At 32.7% G+C, this 19,013-nt stretch overlaps 1 protein-coding gene across 3 annotated transcripts in view; it reads right to left on the bottom strand.

Moving 5' to 3' along the window:
• Window positions 1–19,013, bottom strand: part of UTRN (utrophin) — a 435,226-nt gene that overhangs the window by 408,100 nt on the left and 8,113 nt on the right. For all 3 annotated transcript variants that reach the window (XM_074187765.1, XM_074187767.1, XM_074187766.1), the window contains exons 3-7: window positions 15,331–15,444; window positions 11,429–11,584; window positions 6,754–6,924; window positions 4,560–4,739; window positions 807–941 (exon numbers count right to left, since the gene is read on the bottom strand). In XM_074187765.1, coding sequence (XP_074043866.1) covers window positions 807–941; window positions 4,560–4,739; window positions 6,754–6,924; window positions 11,429–11,584; window positions 15,331–15,444 — 756 coding nt within the window. The remainder of the gene's footprint in view (window positions 1–806; window positions 942–4,559; window positions 4,740–6,753; window positions 6,925–11,428; window positions 11,585–15,330; window positions 15,445–19,013) is intronic.

Below are 19,013 nucleotides of genomic sequence, written 5' to 3'. Positions count from 1 at the left end.
TTTCAATTGGTTAGATCTGACTTTATTTGTGTGAAAAGTAAACTACATTATGATATGATCCTTCTAGTATGATTGCCAGATAACCTCACACATCTGGGAGACTTGAACTATACAATTCCAATTACAAAAAAACAAATCAAACAAACATTTGCTTCCAGTATGATCATTTCAAGGAATAATAGTTTTGATTTTTCTTTTGCATCAGACCAAATTTCATCACTGGAAGAACTCAGTGTAAATCTTTCCATATCAATGTGGATCAGCACCTCTTCTGCTACTTATAGTTTCAGAGAATTGAAGGGGGCATGGTGAAATTAAATGATTTGCTTAGGATCACATAGGTTGTGTAATGCACAGGACTTGAAATTAGATCTTCATGCTTCTGAGGTCAAGTGTCTAACCACTATCCTAGACTGTCTCTCCTAGTTCTATTTAATAAAAATAAAAATTGTAGAACAAAAAGCAACTTGAACTTCATGCCAGATTTTTCATTTGCTTGGTAGCTTCTGACAAGTTATTTCTTGGCTTTTGATTCACAACCTCTCAAAAACGATTATATGAATTGCTACCTGTCTCTCACACAGGCATCCTGAGATGATTAGTGGACTACAAGTTCTTTTCCCACACAAGCAGGAGCTGCGACATCCTTCAGCAATAAGTAAAAGCTGATGATGCTCATTAAAATTGCAACATTCCAAAGAACAAAATAACCCTATAAGAAATGGTCTTCTTTATTTTAGCCCAGGATGAATCTGAGAATGGCAAGAGGAAATTATCATATATAAAAAAATATGGCTCATTAGTACCTCAAGGGCTTCATTGAGAGCATCTGCTCTCTCAGGTAGAGATTCAGTGCTTTGTACTCTCTCTTCCAAAGTATTTAGCCAGGTTGTCTCCAGTTCTAAATAATGAAGCAGTTCGATCCAGCAAGACCATACCTCCTAAAAGGAGGACAAATCAAATTAGTCTGGAGGGCAATAAACACATAATTACACTTACCAGTATCTACAGATTGTGCTTAATCAAGAATAATCTAATTAAAAAAGTATAGATCCAAGGACTAGTTATAATACTATGTACCACAATAAGGAAAAAATTTTTTCAAAAAGCAATCAAAAAGTAATCAAAAAATATCAAGGAGTTCAGAAGAGAAATATCCAGCAATTTTTCCACCAAAGTAGCGCTTAGTAAATACCAAACCACTTTGTCAGGGAACTGATAAGATATTTTCCTGCCATTTCATGTTCAATCATTAGTAGTAAAATGAGCATCAAAAGGCAAATAAGACCACAGCAAAGAAGTCTAAGTTAATAGGCAAGGGATCCATGAATTTTTATTTATAATTCTATTAAAATATAATTTGATTTCCTTTCTTATCCTTTGTATTATTTTATGCAGTTAAAAACATTATTTTGAGAACAAAAATCTAGAGATTTCAATAGATAGACAAAAGGATCCTAAATCAAAAAAGGGTTAAGGAATTGTGATTGTGTAGAAAAAACAGAAAAGACACAACTTAGGTTGGAAGCTTTTCTTTTGGTAAGTATATGATTTCATAATAATATATATGTGTGTGTGTGTGTGTGTATTTATAGTAAAACAGAAAAAAACAGAAAAATCAGATATTGTATGTCGCTTTATATAGATTGATATTCTTTTTAAATAAACTTTTGTTTATTTATTTATTTTATTTTTTATTTATTTGGTTTTTTGCAAAGCAATGGGATTAAGTGACTTGCCCAAGGTCACACAGCTAGGTAAATGGTATGTGAGGCTGAATTTAAACTCAAGACCCTCCTGACTCCAGGGCTCTATCCACTGCACCACTTACTTGCCCAAATATATAACATTTTTAACTTGAAGTATTCAGAGCTATCCTGCTTAACTGTATTTCTTGCTGATTTTCTCTCTTTTCTCTTCTAGGAAATTTTTTTAAAAAAAGATACTTCAATGACCCTCTTTACTTACTTTTGTTTTTTGCTTCCCTATACATATTGTCCCCATTTTCCCTTCCCTTCTGCCACTTTCGACAATCCTTCATTAGTGAAAAGGCCAGAATTGAAAGTTACTTCTGACAGTTTCATATACTTTTTTCCTTCAGGATATTTAGAAAGAACTCTCTTGCTGCTTTCTCTTCTGTCATTGATGTTGATGTCCTTAGCTGCTACATTCATTCACTCCTCCTATTTTTCTATTACCTCAGAATCTTTTATGTTGAATTTATCTTGACTTCAAGATACATAGCTTATCTGCCATCCTAAAAATTCCTAAATTTTCCTTCTTTCTGAACGAAAGGCAGAGGAGGAAGTTAGATTTCTCTTTCTCCTCTTTCTTCCATTCTATATTCTTCTTTTTCCTAAGAAATCTTAGTATCTATTCCCACCATGATTTTACCTAATCTAGCCTAGAAGTTCTAAGAACATAGTAATTTTTGTTTTAGAGAAATTTCCATACAAAGCATAGTTGAAACTAGTAAATTTGAGGAAGACATTCCCTAATTTAAAATATTAAATGATAACAATTTTTTAGGAATTAAATATTAGTGTTGATCATAGATGTCTTCTACATCCAACATAATATAACTCAATAATATACAATCTCAATGACAATTTTTAATCAAATGAACAAAATAGAATATACCTTCAAAACAAAATGCTTGATAAAATTAGAGTACCATTACACTTATACACCATAAAGACTAAAGTTGTAAGCATTCAGATACAATATATGTGATACTTATCTAGTTAAAATATAAAAATATAACAGACAAAAAATGGCTGTTTTTACAACATTTTTATATAAGTCTAATGATGTTTTTGTTTCCTCTTACTGATTCCTATGTATAAAATAATTTTACATTTATGCAGCATTATCAAAGATTTCAAATTTTTTTATATATACTCTCCAGTTGGCAGCAGCACAGGTTTTCCTACCTGCATTTTATAGGTGATGAATCTGAGACTAAGAGATTTAGGGACTTGAATATGATCTCAGAGAGAGTCTGATGAGAAGTAAGATTTAAAACCAATTTTCTGATGGCTCTAAGGACAGCACTCTCCCCACAACAACAAAGCATATTAGGTTTACTAATTTAGAGTAACAAAACTGAATTCCTTTAAAAAAACTCCCCTTTCTTTTTTCTCCATTTTTTCATTAATTATAGCAACAAAGATAGAAAATAAAATTGAAAACATCTAATCCAAGACCCTTAATTTTACAAATGAAAAAAACTGAAAATCAGAAAGATAAAGATTTGCCCAAGGTCACACTGAAGGTCACTTGTAGAATTTAAATCAGAATACATAGTATTTGAACACTACTTTAGCTCTCTTTAAGATGAGTTATATAAACTATTGATGCTAATTAATTAATCCCCAAAGAGCCTATAATGTGATAGGCACTATATGAGGCACAGATTATTCAAAAATAAACACAACAGAACAATCCCTACTGTGAAAAAGTACAAAGATGAAACAGTTTTAGAGAAAATTTTGGGATTATTAAAAATTTTACTTCCAAAGCAAATCGATCTAGTCTCCCACTATTCAATTCCAGTTCCAATCCATCTATGAAGTATTTGCTAAAGCCATAAAAACTAAGGAACAGTTTTTTTGTGGTATTCACCCAAATGTAAATCAAAATCTGGACAACAGGCAGTTTTTATCCATTATACCACATGACAAGTTAGGAAGAATTATTGGTGATTGTGGATTTCATTTTCAAGTCTCTGCATCATCAGGGAATTAATGAAATTAATGCTAAATTATTGGCTAACAGAAATTGTCTGGCGATAAAGCATGAAGCATAATGGTCTCCACAGAATTAAGGTGTAGATCACACTGGCTATTATCAATGGAAAAGTGGCATAACTAAAATATTATTTTTTAAATATGTAACTTGAGTATTTTATTTATTTTATTCTTTATTTAAGGGGGGAAGAATTTCTAAAACATAGTATAAGAAGAAGAATTGCCATGAAATGCAAATTTACTATATCCAACTTGCTATTCCTTTTTAAATGATAAAACTCTTCCCTCTTTTAATGTTCATTGGTTTTATAGAAATGCTTTCCTCCCCCTCTTTCTTTTTTCATTATGTATTAAAAGGGATAACTCAATCTACGGAGGAGTAAGAAGGGATATAATAAAAAATGAAGAACTAGTCAAAAACAAAAAACATAAATAAAAATAAAAATGTACAAATGGAAAAAATTGCTTGAATCAAATAGTGAGAGCATGACAAAACTGGTGCCTATATGGTCCACAGTTATCTATGCAATGATGCCAAGAGCAGTCCTGGCAGGATCTCCTACAGAAGATTATAGGAAGATATGGACAATAATCCCAAGGATTCAGAAGGAGCAGTTGGCCTATAATATATACTACTGGAAACAGTATTTAGATCAGTATGATCATAGATACACAGAAATATTACATTAAAGCAAATATAACTGGTAAAGATAATAGACTATTAGACAATTTCATTCCAAAATTTGCATAAATAGTTATGAATCTAAAGGGTATTTTTACGGAAGGGGGAGAGGGAGGAAAACAGCAAACCTCTAGTGTATGGCATTTCCCTCGAATTCGATTACAAAGAAGCTGATAGTTTTCCAATACAACATTCAACTCTGATGTTAATTCTTCACCACCAGATGGAGCTTTTGCAGCTAACAACTTGATGCTGTCTTTCAAAATCTTCACTCGCACCTCCTTCTGCAAGACATCCTCTTTTGCCCTCTGCAATGGTGGGAAAATAGATTAAACATCAAAGGAAAAAGGAAAAAAAGCACTTCTCCCTTCCACAATTGCTTTATAAATGCTTTTATTTTGTTTTCTTTCTAAACTTTAATCAGAATACTGATAGCTAAATTAATTATCATAATTAATTAGATTTCAAGGCTTTTTTAATACAAGAACAGAAACAGTAAATAAAAGAATTTATTAAATGGTATTCAAAGGATGTATGCTCCTACAGGGATGAGCAGATACAAATATAAATAAGAGTGTAAATAATAATTACACTATTTTGCAAGACGAATATATTCTTCTCGATACTATAGAAGCATAACACAGGTGACTTCAGGAGCTATTGCCATAATATTTTTCCTCATTTAGTGGACCTTAGTATTTAAATTAGTATTTAAATTTAGTATTAAATTTAGTACTTAAATTTTAAAAAGATCCCCTAAAATAACTTCAATACTAAATTTTTAATGAAGTAGAGAGAATGTAGTTTTCTTTAAATAAAGCAAATATGGTTCAATCAGTTGGTTTCCTATGGATCACAATAAAACTATTAGCAGAGATGCTATGCCTAAGTTATGTTCAAGAGGTGCCAGAATCACCTTAGAATTCATTTAGTCTAACCCCATCCTTTGACATATAAGGAAAGAAACACTAAGGGAGTTGAAGGGACTGGTTCATGGTCCCAGAGTTCACCAAGTTAGAGTCAGAGACATAACTTGAGCTTCATCCTCTACCTTTGCACTGGATCATGCTTCCACTAAGGGTAGGGAAAAACTGAAATTTAATTCATCCTAAATGACCAAAAACTCTTCACGTAAAATTTATTATTAATGGGAGAGATCAACTTCAAGAATGATAAAAATATCAGATAAGATAAGATAAGATTCATTTATCTGTTTTATAATTTCCTTCTTTCTGTTTACATTTTAATTCTGGCTGATGGCACGTGACAAGAACTTCTAATATTTCAAACAAAACCATAAATGATAGACAATGAAAAACACATAGGAGAAACTGAAAACTTCTACAGCTTTCATATTTCTTATCTCTCTTTCCCTATTCTGGAAGAGAAAGTACAGCATCTCATGATAATTTGGAGTATTCTAAAATATCTATTTATTATAATTTCTATTATCCCTCTATTTCCCAGTTTCTTTGAGATTAAGTGTGACCAATAAAATATAAACTAAATAAAAATGAACAAGAAATTAAATGGTCGATGAATTTCAATAATATAAAAGGCATCACTTCAATGCCAGCAGAAGAATATCAAGCAAGAGTTGACTCTCTTCTTAAAATTTTAAGCTAACTTCAAGTATTCTTGGTGATTCAAAATTCCTTACATGCCTTTGATAAACAGTAAGTACTTCCCAAGGGCACTTGTATCAATAAGCACTTGTCCCAACAAAAGCACTAAAGACTCTGAGCAACAAAACTAATTCCACATACAATGCTATTTTCAGCAAAGCTACTGGGTTGACGTTTTCTTCACCTTGTACATTCAGGCAGATTAAATTTTGGCTAAAAAGAGTCACTACTTGTTCTCAAGTGTATCAAAATGCCCTTTAAAGTCATAGTTTCTGTGTCAGCTAAAATACTCAAGGACAACTGAAGTAATACTTGAAGGCTGGGCACCTTGCCCAGAGTATTTTTTTTAAGTGCACTGAACAATTTACATAGTACAGAATTGAAGGGAAAAAAATACTTTGGGCTGAGTGGATATCAAAGTAGTGGTGAAGGGTTCTGATGCCTTACTAAGTGACAGAGAAGCTCCAGGATAGGCTGGCAAGCAATAAAGGTGTCCCAGGCATTTAAAAAAACAAAACAACAATAACAACAACAAAAAGCTGTTTCACATATTGAAGGGTAAAAAATAGAGGAAACTATAAGGCCAGAACAGACTTCAAGAAGACAAACTCTTTTGTTCCTGGAAAACAACTCAATCTTATTCCCCAAAACTGAAATAAATGGCCTAAATCCAAATTTTATATGATTATACTCCTACCTTCATTTCTTCAACAGCACTCTCTAGTTCTTCTGGTGATTTGTATTCAAAATCCTTTTCCAAATATTCTTCTTCAGCCTGAGTCATCCATTCCTGCATCTCTGCCAAGTCCTTCTTCAAATTCATAGCTTTTTCCTGACTTTCAGATAACTTACTCTTCTGAATAGCAATCTAGGGGAAGGTAGTTATCAAAAAAAATTTTTCATAACATTTTTAAATTTTTTATTAGAAATCACATTATAAAATATGCATGAATTCTCCCCTTCTGTAGCAATTAAAAATTATAGTATCATGAAAAATACAAAGCTACACACAATATTCCAAAGGAACAGAGACTATTGATAAACATTCATGTTGGAAATTGACAACTCTAATACATGGTAAATTATTAGGGAGTAAAAAAAGTACCAAAGACATTTGGGACAAGAAAGGATAGCTTGAATAACCTTTCTCCTCATGAATAACCTTCATGATTGTATGGCTTAGATGAAATGTTCAAATATATAAGTATTATTGGGTTTTTATTAAATTTTTGATGTTGAGAATTGCTGGAACATTTGATGCAGGAAAGGAAAAGAACAAAATGAAATATATCTAAGTATAATGTATCTCATTTTTCTCTTCCCTTCCCCAGCAACAATTTAAATAGTGTAAAAAAAAAAACAACAACAAATGCATGAGTGTCAAGCTTTGCCCTAAATCCTATAGAAACCATGAGCTAGAAAGAATTCATTTCAATGAAACAAACATCTCTGCCCTAGGTGCTGGGGGGTGAAACAGCATAATTAACTACATTACGACTTGCAAAATGATTAAGTACATAACAAAGAAGAAACTAAAGGAGCAAAGATGAAAACGTATTAGAAAATTCTTAATTGGTAGAAACAAGGAAAAATTCAAAGAGGAAGTAACCCCTGAGTTGGATTCAGAAAGAAGGTAGAGGGACAGCTAGGTGGTGCAGTGGATAGAGCACCAGGTAGCCCTGGTGTCAGGAGGACCTGAGTTCAAATCTGCCCTCAGACACTTAATAATTACCTAGCCATGTGACCTTGGGCAAGTCACTTAACCCCATTGCCTTAAATAAAAAAGAAAAAAAAAAATTAAAATAAAAAAAAGGAGGTAGATCTTCCAAAGGTAAAGAAAAATGTGTTTAGAATGTAGTTACATATACAATGGAAACTACATAAATATATAAGAAGTACCTTTCAAAACAGAAAAACAGTTAAAGAATATCAAGAAGATATATTTCAAAAGAAATATGAATTGTCAATAACCTCATGGAAAAAGTTTTCTGAAATATTAATAAGAAGAAAAATGCAAATTAAAACACCTTTGAAGTATCAATTCACATTCATTAATTTGACCAAGATGATTAAAAAAGAACAGTGATTAGAGCAGATGTTGATTGACAAAAATACAATAATGGATGGTAAAGTGTAGTGTCTATTCTAAAATCAATATACTATCACTGAACTGTATGTGCTTTTCAATCAAGCCTTAGTAATACAATGCTTTAATCTAGTAAGATTAAGGCATAATATATCCAAAAAAATAATTATGCCTGCATTTTTTGATATAACTAGATACTTTAAAGTAGGTATCCATAATATGAGGAATGGCAAAAAAATATCATATATGGATATAATGGAATATTATTGGAACATAAGAAATGACAAAAGATATAGCTTGAAACCTGGGAAGATGCACCCTGAAGTGAAAAGCTTCAAAGTAAACAAATTTATAAAAGTACAGTATGTTAAAAGAAAACAAGCCAAAATATTTGAAATGTATTAATGTATTAATCAATATCAGATTCAATAGAAAGATGAGGAAGGAAGAGGCAAGCTAGGTTGGTACAATGGATAGGGCACTGACCCTGGAGCCAGGAAGCCCTGAGTTCAAATCTGACCTCAGACACTTAAAATCGCCTAGCTGTGTGACCTAGGCCAAGTCACTCAACTCCACTGTCTCCCCCCCCCAAAAAAAAGATGATGGAGCAATCTTCTTACTCTTGAAAGTGAAAATCTGAACTAAAGGAGCAAAGAACTCCCAGCCAAGATGGCGGAGAAAAGCCAGGCCCTGTGCTAAGATCTCCTGATCTTCCCTCATATATAACATGAAACAAACATCTTAATGGAAATCTGATCGACAAAATCCAGAAAGAGAAGCTAGGAGAAGAGCACCTAGCTTAAGGTCTGTCTTCAGGGATTTTGGGTGAGCTGGGCTCAGAGAGCAGAGAGCCAGCAGGGTTGGGGTGAGAGCAGGACTAACCTGAGATCAGCCCTAGAGGCTTTCGCTGTAGGAACCGCTCAAAGAAACAACTGGAGAGTGAAGGCATTGGCCATGGGACTGACAGCCTGGCACTTATTGGAAGGGCTGGAGGGTGAGTTCCAGCCTCTAAAACCCCCTACTGGCCAGTTGGAGTTATTACACTCAGTGAGCAAAGCCTCTATCACCTGCTACTGGTGGGCCCACATGGAGTTACTAAACCCAGTGAGTAAAGCTTCTAGGAAGCCCAAACCAAACTTCTGTGAACTAGCCCCTCCCCCAACACATGATCTTAGGAAAATGAAGAAAGGCCAGCAGAAAGGGGGACCCATAGAAAAATTCCTAGAAAAGACCCTAACTCAGAGAGACCTAGAACCTCTGAGGAGAATATGAATTGGTCTCCAGCACAGAAAGACTTCTTTGAAGAAATCAGGAAGGAGTTCAAAAATCAATCAGAAAATTTAGGAAAAGAAGCCCAAGAGAAGATTAACACCTTGCAACAAGAAAAGAAAACCTTGGAAAATACAATTGTACAAATGCAAAAAGAAAACAATTCTCTCAAAACCTCACATGGTCAAATGGAAAACTCTTAAAAAAACAGAATTGACCAAATGGAAAAGGAGTTGCAAATGGTAAATGAAGAAAATTCTTCTCTAAAAAAAAAGAATGGAGTCTGTGGAAATCAATGACTTCATGAGGCAACAAGAATCTATTAAACAAAACCAAAAAATTGAAAAAAGAAGAAAATGTAAACTACCTCATTAGTAAAGGAGGAAAAAAGAAACTTACCCTTCTAAAGGGTGAATTTCCTTAGATTTACTATTTTAATTTGTTACAAGGGAAGGTCTTTTTTTGGAAAGATGGAGGGAGCTGTGGATACTAGACAAAGGTAGAAATAATGATGGATAAGAAGAATGTATGAGGGGAGGAAGAAAGAGTGTGAAAAGAAAGAAGTGAAACATTCTGAAATATAGAGAACAAAAATAAAAAGGCATGAAACAGGTCAGTTTTGTTTCTACCATATTAATTTTAATATATTCTTTTATTCTTAAACATGTGTAAAACTACTCATATTCTGTTCTGTGTAAAAGAAAATGTACTTGTTTGCTGAAGTTATCAAGGTCTCAAGGAAATGAAGAATTGAAAAAATGATATTGCATTACAGAAGAGAGAACCAGTAGAGAGAAGTCTGTTTGACAAAAGCCTAAAGAATTAAGACATCAGGCAACAAAAAGTGGTCAATATTTTCATGTTTTGCAAAAAAGATCAAAGAAGAACAGGAATCTAGAGAGATATCACTGTCCTCAAAATATGACTTAAATATATAAAAGAGATCACGAACTCAATTCATGGGTAAGGATGAGGAAATGGATTTGTAACAATTCCATAAGGAATTATGTACAACCAGAATACAAAGTATGAGGAAGAAGTCAGAAAAGCAGGAGAAGAGGCAGCTAAATGCAAGGGCAGAAAGAATGCTGGCCCTAGAGTCATGAAGACAGGAGGTCAGATCTGGAGTTTCAGACACTCTCAAGTCAAGGGACTCTATTTAAACTGTCTCAATTTTTTTCCTCTATAAGATAGAAGGAAAAATAGCACCAACCTACCAGTTGTTATGAGAATGAAAGAGAATATTGGAAAATGCTTTGTAAACCTTAAAGTACTATAATAAATACTGATCATGGTGGCTGTGATAAAGATGATGAAGATTCATCAGCTGTATTATAGAGTTCTTACTGTAAAATACTGTCTCTGCCTAGGTGACTTAGTAATGGGTATATTAACAATTGTTGAATATAAAGTACACTTTTCAAAGGAATTTTTTTTTAAGAGGACTCATTTGTAAAAACAAAAATACAAGCACATTTGTAATGGCAAAGGTTTGGAATTAAGGGAATGTTCACAGATTGAGGAAGGGCTAAATAAATTAGGGGGCCATAAGAAATGACAAAAAGGATGCTCTTAGAAAAGGTGGGAAGACCTGTAATTAACTAATGCAGAGTAAATTGATGAGAATTCAAAGAACAATTTGTAAAATAACAACAAATTCCCGAAGTCCAATAACAGATAAATGCAACCACCAACCATAATTAAAGAAGACAGGTGAGGAGAAGGAGAGGAAGAGAAATATGAAGGAGGAGAGGAAGAAGGAAGAAAAGGATAGGGGGAGAATGAGGAGAATGGGATGGGAAAAGAGAAGGGGAAGAAGAGGGAAGTAGGACAGATGAAAAGAGGAAAGAGAAAGAAAAGGGGAAAGGGTTTGATTTTTTTAATGGAGGGGAAGAGAAGAAGAAAGAGGAAGAGATAATAAATGCTTATTTGTTGAAAAAAGTTTTTAAAAATGAAGCATGCTAAAGTTTTGTAAGTTGCTAAGTAAACAGTCTACAATTATGAATACAAAACTCACCTGCTTGCTGAGTTTCTCCCACTGTGTCTGATAGTCTACAAGCACCGTCTCCACCCAAGTTTTAATTCCAGCAATTGAATGGCTTCTGAGAGTAGATTCTATTTCCTTCATTTCTTTAAGGGATGAATCAATTGTTTCCATTTCATTAACAAATACCTATACACACAATAAAATAAACCAAAAGCCAAGAAATTTCAATGAGAACATAGAAGAGAAAATAGAGTATAAATGGATTTATCTTTTTCATTTATGTCAATTCATATATGAAAAGTGTTCTATAAGATTTTATTCCTTATTGTGTAGGCATGACTGTTTCATTTTATTACAAAGGTTGCAACAATCTTTTAAAAAAAAAATAGGCTTGTAATAGAAAGAATACTGTAATGGAAATCAAGCAAATTCGTCTCACCTCAGAGTATGGACATACTGGTGACATAACTTGAGACAAATCACTTTTCTGGGACACAGTTTGTTGATATATAAAATGGAGGGGTTAGAGAAGATAATCTTGATCATAGCCTGCACTTTTTAAAAAGCATGGCTTTTAAAAAGGAGATAATAACATGTATGTGTTCTATTCCATCTAGTCAAACCTTATGTGAAATGCAGTGTTCAGTTCTCACCAACACAGTTAGGAAAGATTAGAACATATCACGAGTAGGGAAACCAAGACAATAAAAAACCTGCTATATGTGTCATATGAAGATCAGCTAAAACAAGGAGATATTAATCCTAAGGAAAAGAACACTGTGTGGTAGCTAGAAATTTTTAGTGGATAAAATTCTGAATGTATAGTCAGAGAGATCTAAGTTCAAATCCTACATAAGACACTAGTGATATATTCAAGTCCCTTAATCTCTTTCTGCAACAGTTTCTCATCTGTAAGATAGGGATGACAATAATACCACCTATCTCACAAGTGAGAATCAAACGAGACTATTTAGGTAAAAAAAGCTTTGTAAGCTTTTAAATCATATATAAATGCTAGGCATTATTATCATTAAAACTCCTGTGAGTCATGATAATCAACAATTATCTGAATGGTTGATATGTAGAAGAGAGATTAGATAAGTACTCTTTAGCACCAGAGGTCAAAACCAGGATAAATGGGTGAAAACTGCCAAGTGGCTTGATAGGTCATAATAATTCGAACTGTCCAAAAGAAAAACCAGAAGCATTAGGAAGCAGTGGGTTCCCTCTCAATGGGCTTGAGAAAGAAGCTGCATGATCACTTCTTTGATATATCAGTCATATATGGCTCAGCAAACACTAAAATTCTGTGATTTCCTATGATCAGATATATTCATCATAAAGACAAGTAAAATTATGTTATTGTGGAGAGAATAGGATGGACAAATGATTTGCTGGGTATGAGGAATTCCTCATGTGGCAACTGCCTCCAAAAGTCCAGGTCATCAATTGATCTGTAAAATAATGTCCCGAGAGTTGTTCAGATGACACTAAGAGATTTGTTTCTAGGAACAACTAATTTGTACTCAAGGCAGAACTTTAAGCAATGCTGTTCTATTTCCAAAACTAGTCTTTTACTGATTTTTTGTTGGGGGCAAGTGGAGTTAAGTGACTTTCCCAATGACAAAAAGCTATTAAATATCTGAGGCTAGGTTTGAACTCAGGTTCTAATTCCAGGTGCTTAATCTAGCTGCCTGGCTGGATTTCAATTATAAATTCAAGAATAATTTCAGTATAATTTCAAATTATAATTTCTATACAACTTAAGTACCTGCAATGTTCAAAGCATTGTGTTTAGTGCTGGAAGTACAAAGAAAGGTAAAATAAACTTTCTATTCTAAGAAACTCATAGTCTAATGAGTGAGACAATATGAAAGCAACTATTTAAAAATAAGATATATACAGGATAAAACTATATACAGGCTAAAACATATGTGGGTATATATATATATATATACACACACACACACGTATATACACAAATATGCATGCATGCATGTGTCTATGTGTATTATATATACACATATATATATATATACACACACAGGCATATATATATATGTGTGTATATATATATATATGTGTGTGTGTGTGTGTGTGTGTGTGTGTGTAGGATAAAATTTATATAGCTAGAATCAAAAGAGTATTGAGAAAGGCTAGGGCAGCTAGGATTTGAACCTGAGTTCAAATCCAACCTCATATGCTAACTGTATGACCCTAGGTAAGTCACTTAACCCTATTTGCTTCAGTTTCGTCATCTGTAAAATGAACCAGAAAAGGAAATGGCAAACCACTCCAGTACCTCTACCAAGAAAAACCCAAATGGGGTCATGAAGAAGAACAAAAGAAAAAGACTTCCAATAGAACATCTTATTTTAGATGGGACTTGAAGAAAATCAGAGAAACCATGAGGCAGAGGGTGGTCTTCTCATCTAATATTCTTCTCTACTAGATGCCTCTTTTATTATATATGAACATAAAGGAGAGAGAAAGAGAGAGATTTGTGATTGTAGTTGTTTAAGGAGTTCCTGGTCAAGAATTCTTTCGAGCTGTGTTGACTAGCACCTTCCATACAATTTATAATCTTAAAACATTGCCTGGATCCCTCAGAGGTTCAGGGTCACAAGGTAGACTGTGATAGAGAGGGCATGTGAACTCAGGACATTCCTACTCTGAGGCCAGTAGCTAACTCTTGGTATCTCTTATATTCATAAGAGATATGAACACTATCAGCAAGTTGATAGATAGGATATTCTGAGATACAGAGGTAAGGTACTGAGATAACAAGTACTGTTATTATATTTATAATTCTAAAGTCTTTTATAAACAAAGTCCAAGGATGAGGATTCCTAGCCACCCACTTGCTATTAACCTTTAAGTAATTCATTTTGCCTGAGTGCCTCATAATATATAGCTGTCTAAATAATTCTCCCTTATCATGAAATTATGAATCACTAAGATTGACATATCTATAAAAAGTATATAGCAAATTAATAAAATATTTGCATCCATATGATGGTCTTAAAAGATAAAGTAAAAATATTAAGACCAATTGATGTACTGAGAAATATTCCTAAAAAAAGGGGAAAAGCCAGTTTATTATAAGTTAGCATTTTTATGAACTATGTTATACAAAGTATCTTTAAATTACAATTTTGTCATCACAACAAGTCGATGAAGTACTGCTATTATTATCTATATACATTTTACAGATTGAAAACTGAAGAAAACAGAAGTTAAGTGGTTTGCAAGTCACAAAGCTGGTAAAAGTCTAAGACAAAATTGATCCTCAGATCTTCTCCACTCCAAGTCTAGCATTCTAAGTCTATCGAACAAGCCACAAAGTTTTTTCATATTTATCATTAAAAAGTTGCTTCAGATGTCCTATAAATTCTCTTAAAAGTATAATTTTTATAAAATGTTACCTTAGCCACAAAACTAAAACAAAATCTAAGTATACTGGTGCAAGTGCTTTCAATGCAATATTCTTTCTTTCTAATGAAGGGGATTTAAATTCATAACTTCATCCAGATGGAGAATAAATGGTTTGCAAACTACCTCTTAATGACACAAGTCTGCAATTTATATTCTTAAAAGAATTGTCAGAAGTACTGAGGAGCAAATGACATACCATCACAAAGATAATATGGATCATGGAGAAGACTTGATATCCCAAGGTAATCCTGATTGGAAGCCTAATTTTCTATCCAAATACCAGGCCATAACTCAGAGCAAATATTATGATTAAAATGAAAATGAAAAATGAAAGTGCTCAATTTTTTTAACTATAAAGTCAAAATATTTTTGCAAGGGAAAATACTGTACTTACAGTTCTTCATTTCCTAATTTTGATTTTTGATAAAAGCAAATAATAGGAAAGATACAGCAAAATGTTATTGCTATTCCATATTCCTAAGATTGGAAAAACTCACACTGCATTGGTCAAGCTGTCTTTGAAGTCCTTCAGAATCTCCTTGGATGGCCTGCTCTTTCATTAAAAAGTCTTTCACACCATCCATCCACTTTTCAATGACTTTAGAATCAGCCTAAATCAAAGAGAGTAATGAAAATATTTAACAGTCAGTGGCAAACTCCTACATCTCAAGACCAATTTCTTATGAACAGAGAAACTTTAGAAAATTTTAATAGTACTAGTTCCTTCTTTTCTTCCTTTTATAAATTAGCCAACATAGAATAAAATTTTCTCCATTCATGAACACTCTCTCATGTCAAATTCACAGAAATTATGCATTTTATTCCCCATGAACATGCATTAATAAAATTAAAAGTTATGTTTTAAAAACTTGTTTTATAATACAAATACTTAAATTTATGAAAATCTCAGATTTTATTTAAAAAATATGACATTCTTGGTTAATGTCAGCTAGATTTATTTATTCTGATATTTAATTTGAGGAAAATTATTGTAGAGAAACCTTTACCTTTTTTTCCCCACAACCTCTAAACCAAGGACTAGAATAAATAATAAATAATTAAATACTGATTGACACCTTCTTGGCAGGAGGGAAAATGCTGAATAGGCAACTCTCATGTTATCAAAAAGTATCAATTTGTTAATAAATCAATCAACAAATATTAAATTAATATCAGACATTGTGTTGTACACTGGATAGAAACAATCCCTCCTCCCAAGGAATTCCAAAGAGGAACATTCTGGTGTTCAGGAAGACAAAAGTACATATCAAAATATATGCTGCTTAAATTTAAAGTTAATAAATACTCTAAGATTCTCGTAAAGGAAGTAGTTTCTCTCAGAAAATAAAATAGCCAAGCATCTTTAACAATCACCATCCTACACAACCCTCCAGATGTTCCTAGGATTTAAATACACATGGTTGTCAACCTAAACAGAATGTTTTTTCAGTTGTGGAAGAATGGATTTAAAATACATACCCACCCACAAAAACAAAGAAGGAAGATCTGGAGAGATGTGCGTAATCTCTAGTACAGTACTGTGAATTCTTTCAATAACATCCTTGACATAAGATTATGCAATTTTTACTTGAATATTTCCAATGACATTTTAATATGTCACAATAGAGTTCAGTTCATTGTTGGACAGATCTAATGCTCAAAAATATCATCCTTACACTGATCTGAAACATTTTTCCTTATTTTCTATTTATTAATTCCATATATTTTGAAGCCTTATTGATATGTTCAATTTTTGCATTCTATACATTTACAAATCATTGCCCCTTTATGAGAGGCATCTTGTAACAAAATAAAACAGTTCTTTAAAATGAATAGTAGAAGAATAGAAGGACATCATGTAAAGATGAATGCACTGTTTTCACAACCTCACCTCTATTTTTTAAGAGAAATCTATTTTTCCCCACCTCTAAAGAGCATTTAAAAAGAGAGAGAAGAGAAAAAAACAAATTTCTTGTACCAAATATGCACAGTCAGGTAATATAATTTCTTTGAATGGTCACACACAAAAATGCATGTCTAACACCTCACCAAAAATCCATCACCTTTCTGTAATGGACAGCACATTTTATCACTGGTCATCTGGAATTAATGAATGGCTATTATATTGTTCACAATTTCAGAGCTTTCAAAATTGTTTGCTTTTTATAGTGTTACTGTATAAATCGGCTCTGCTCATTTCAGTCTTTATCAGTTTATAAACATCTTCAAAATTGTCTTTTTTAAAAACACTGATATAATCTATATGTTTTTCTGCAGTAGTACATCAAACTTTTCTATGTCTTTTTTGAAACCATCTATTTGCCCATTTCTTACAGCACAAAAATAATTCATCATATCCATATGCCACAAAACATTCATGTAGTCCTTCCTCAATTTTGAGGGGTTTTGACATAAAAATAGTTGTTTTAAATATTTTTGTATGTAGATGAACTTTTCCTCTTTTTTTAATCTATTTTTGTTATGTCTAGCAGAAATATATATGAGTAAAAGGGCATGACTCACTCAATAATTGTTGTGTATGATTCCAAATTGTTTTCCAGAATGGTTGTACTCATTCACAAATGCATTAGTCTGTCTGTTTTCGCACAGTCCAACTAACATTTAGTATTTTCCTTTTTTGTCATATTTGCTACTTTGATGAGTGTTAGAAAAAATCTAGAGATTGGTTTAGTTGAATTTTTCTAATTAGTATTGATTTATAACTTTTTTTTAATATGGCTATAGATAAACTGAAGATTCTTCCCTTGAGGACTGTTTGTTCATTTATTCATACAATTTATGATATGGAGAAATGCAAAAGAGAAGGCATTTATAAATATCTCTATGGGAAAGTGCTTTCTTTTCTTTTTTTTTTTTTAGATTTTCTAAGGCAATGGGGTTAGTGGCTTACCCAAGGCCACACGACTAGGTAATTATTAAGTGTCTGAGGCCGTATTTGAACTCAGGTACTCCTGACTCCAAGGCCAGTACTCTATCCACTGCACCACCTAGCTGCCTCCGGAAAGTGCTTTCAAGAAATATGAATCTCTCAGGCTTCTTCTCAAATATAACTCTTCCCAGGTCCTTCCACAATTCTTCATATGATATGATTTTCTAGTTCTGCACAATCATGGCTGATTTCTGGCCCATTTTTTAAAGATTGTTTTCAATTAACAAAAATTTATTTTCTCTCCCTCCAAACTGCCTCCAACTCACTCGGAAAAAAAGAAAAACATATTCCTATTAATAAATATGGAGTCAAGAAAAACTAATCCCTGAAATAGTCATTTTCAAAAAATATCTCTGAATTTGTCAGCTCTCTGTCAAGTAAGTAGACAGTGTTTAGTAGGTTTCCAAAGCCTAAATCTACTGCTAATAACATTATTAAGATTGGTCACTATATTAATCAAGTTCTTAATTCTCTTAAAGTTGTCTATTTTCATGATGATGTTATTGTATTAATTGTTAAACTGATCCAACTCACTTCACTCTCCTTAGTTCATATCTGTCTTCCCAGATTCCCCTGAAAACCAGCCCCTCATTATTTCTACCAGCATAAGAGTTTTTCATTTCATGCATTTATCATAATTTGCTCTATCATTCTTAAGTTGAGGAGCACTCCCTTGGTTTCCAGTTCTTTGTGATTACAACATTAGCTACTATATTTTAATACATTTAGGCCTTTTTTTCTCTTTCTTTGATCTCTTCTGGGTTCAAGCAAATTAATGATATTATTAGGTCAAATGGTATATACAGTTTAAAAACTCTTTAGATATAGTTCCAAATTGTTTTCCAGAAGGGTTGAACGAGTTCACAGGTCCATCAATAATGCAATAATAAGTCTGTTTTATTTCAGTCCCATCATCGTGTCATTTTTCTTTTGTTCAACTTAACCAATCTGATAAATATGAGATTGAATCCTAGAGTAATTTTAATTAGCAATTTTGTAAAAAATAAGTGATTAAGTTTTTCATACAGCTATTAACAAATTGGATGTCATACTTCATTTTTCTCATTAACCCTCTTAAATTGTGATGCCAAAAAATTAGCCCAATATTCTAACCTGACAAAAATATACATCTGAACTATAACACTCCTTAGGATCTAGAAATAATAATTATATAAATCAACCCAAGGAAGCATTAGCTTATTATCTCCTTAAAAATACAGGCTTGTATTA

This window comes from Macrotis lagotis, chromosome 5, assembly GCF_037893015.1.
Source record: "Macrotis lagotis isolate mMagLag1 chromosome 5, bilby.v1.9.chrom.fasta, whole genome shotgun sequence".
NCBI lineage: Eukaryota > Metazoa > Chordata > Mammalia > Peramelemorphia > Peramelidae > Macrotis > Macrotis lagotis.
The sequence above is the reverse complement of the archived record's forward strand: the minus strand, read 5'-3'. Positions and strand labels throughout refer to the sequence as shown.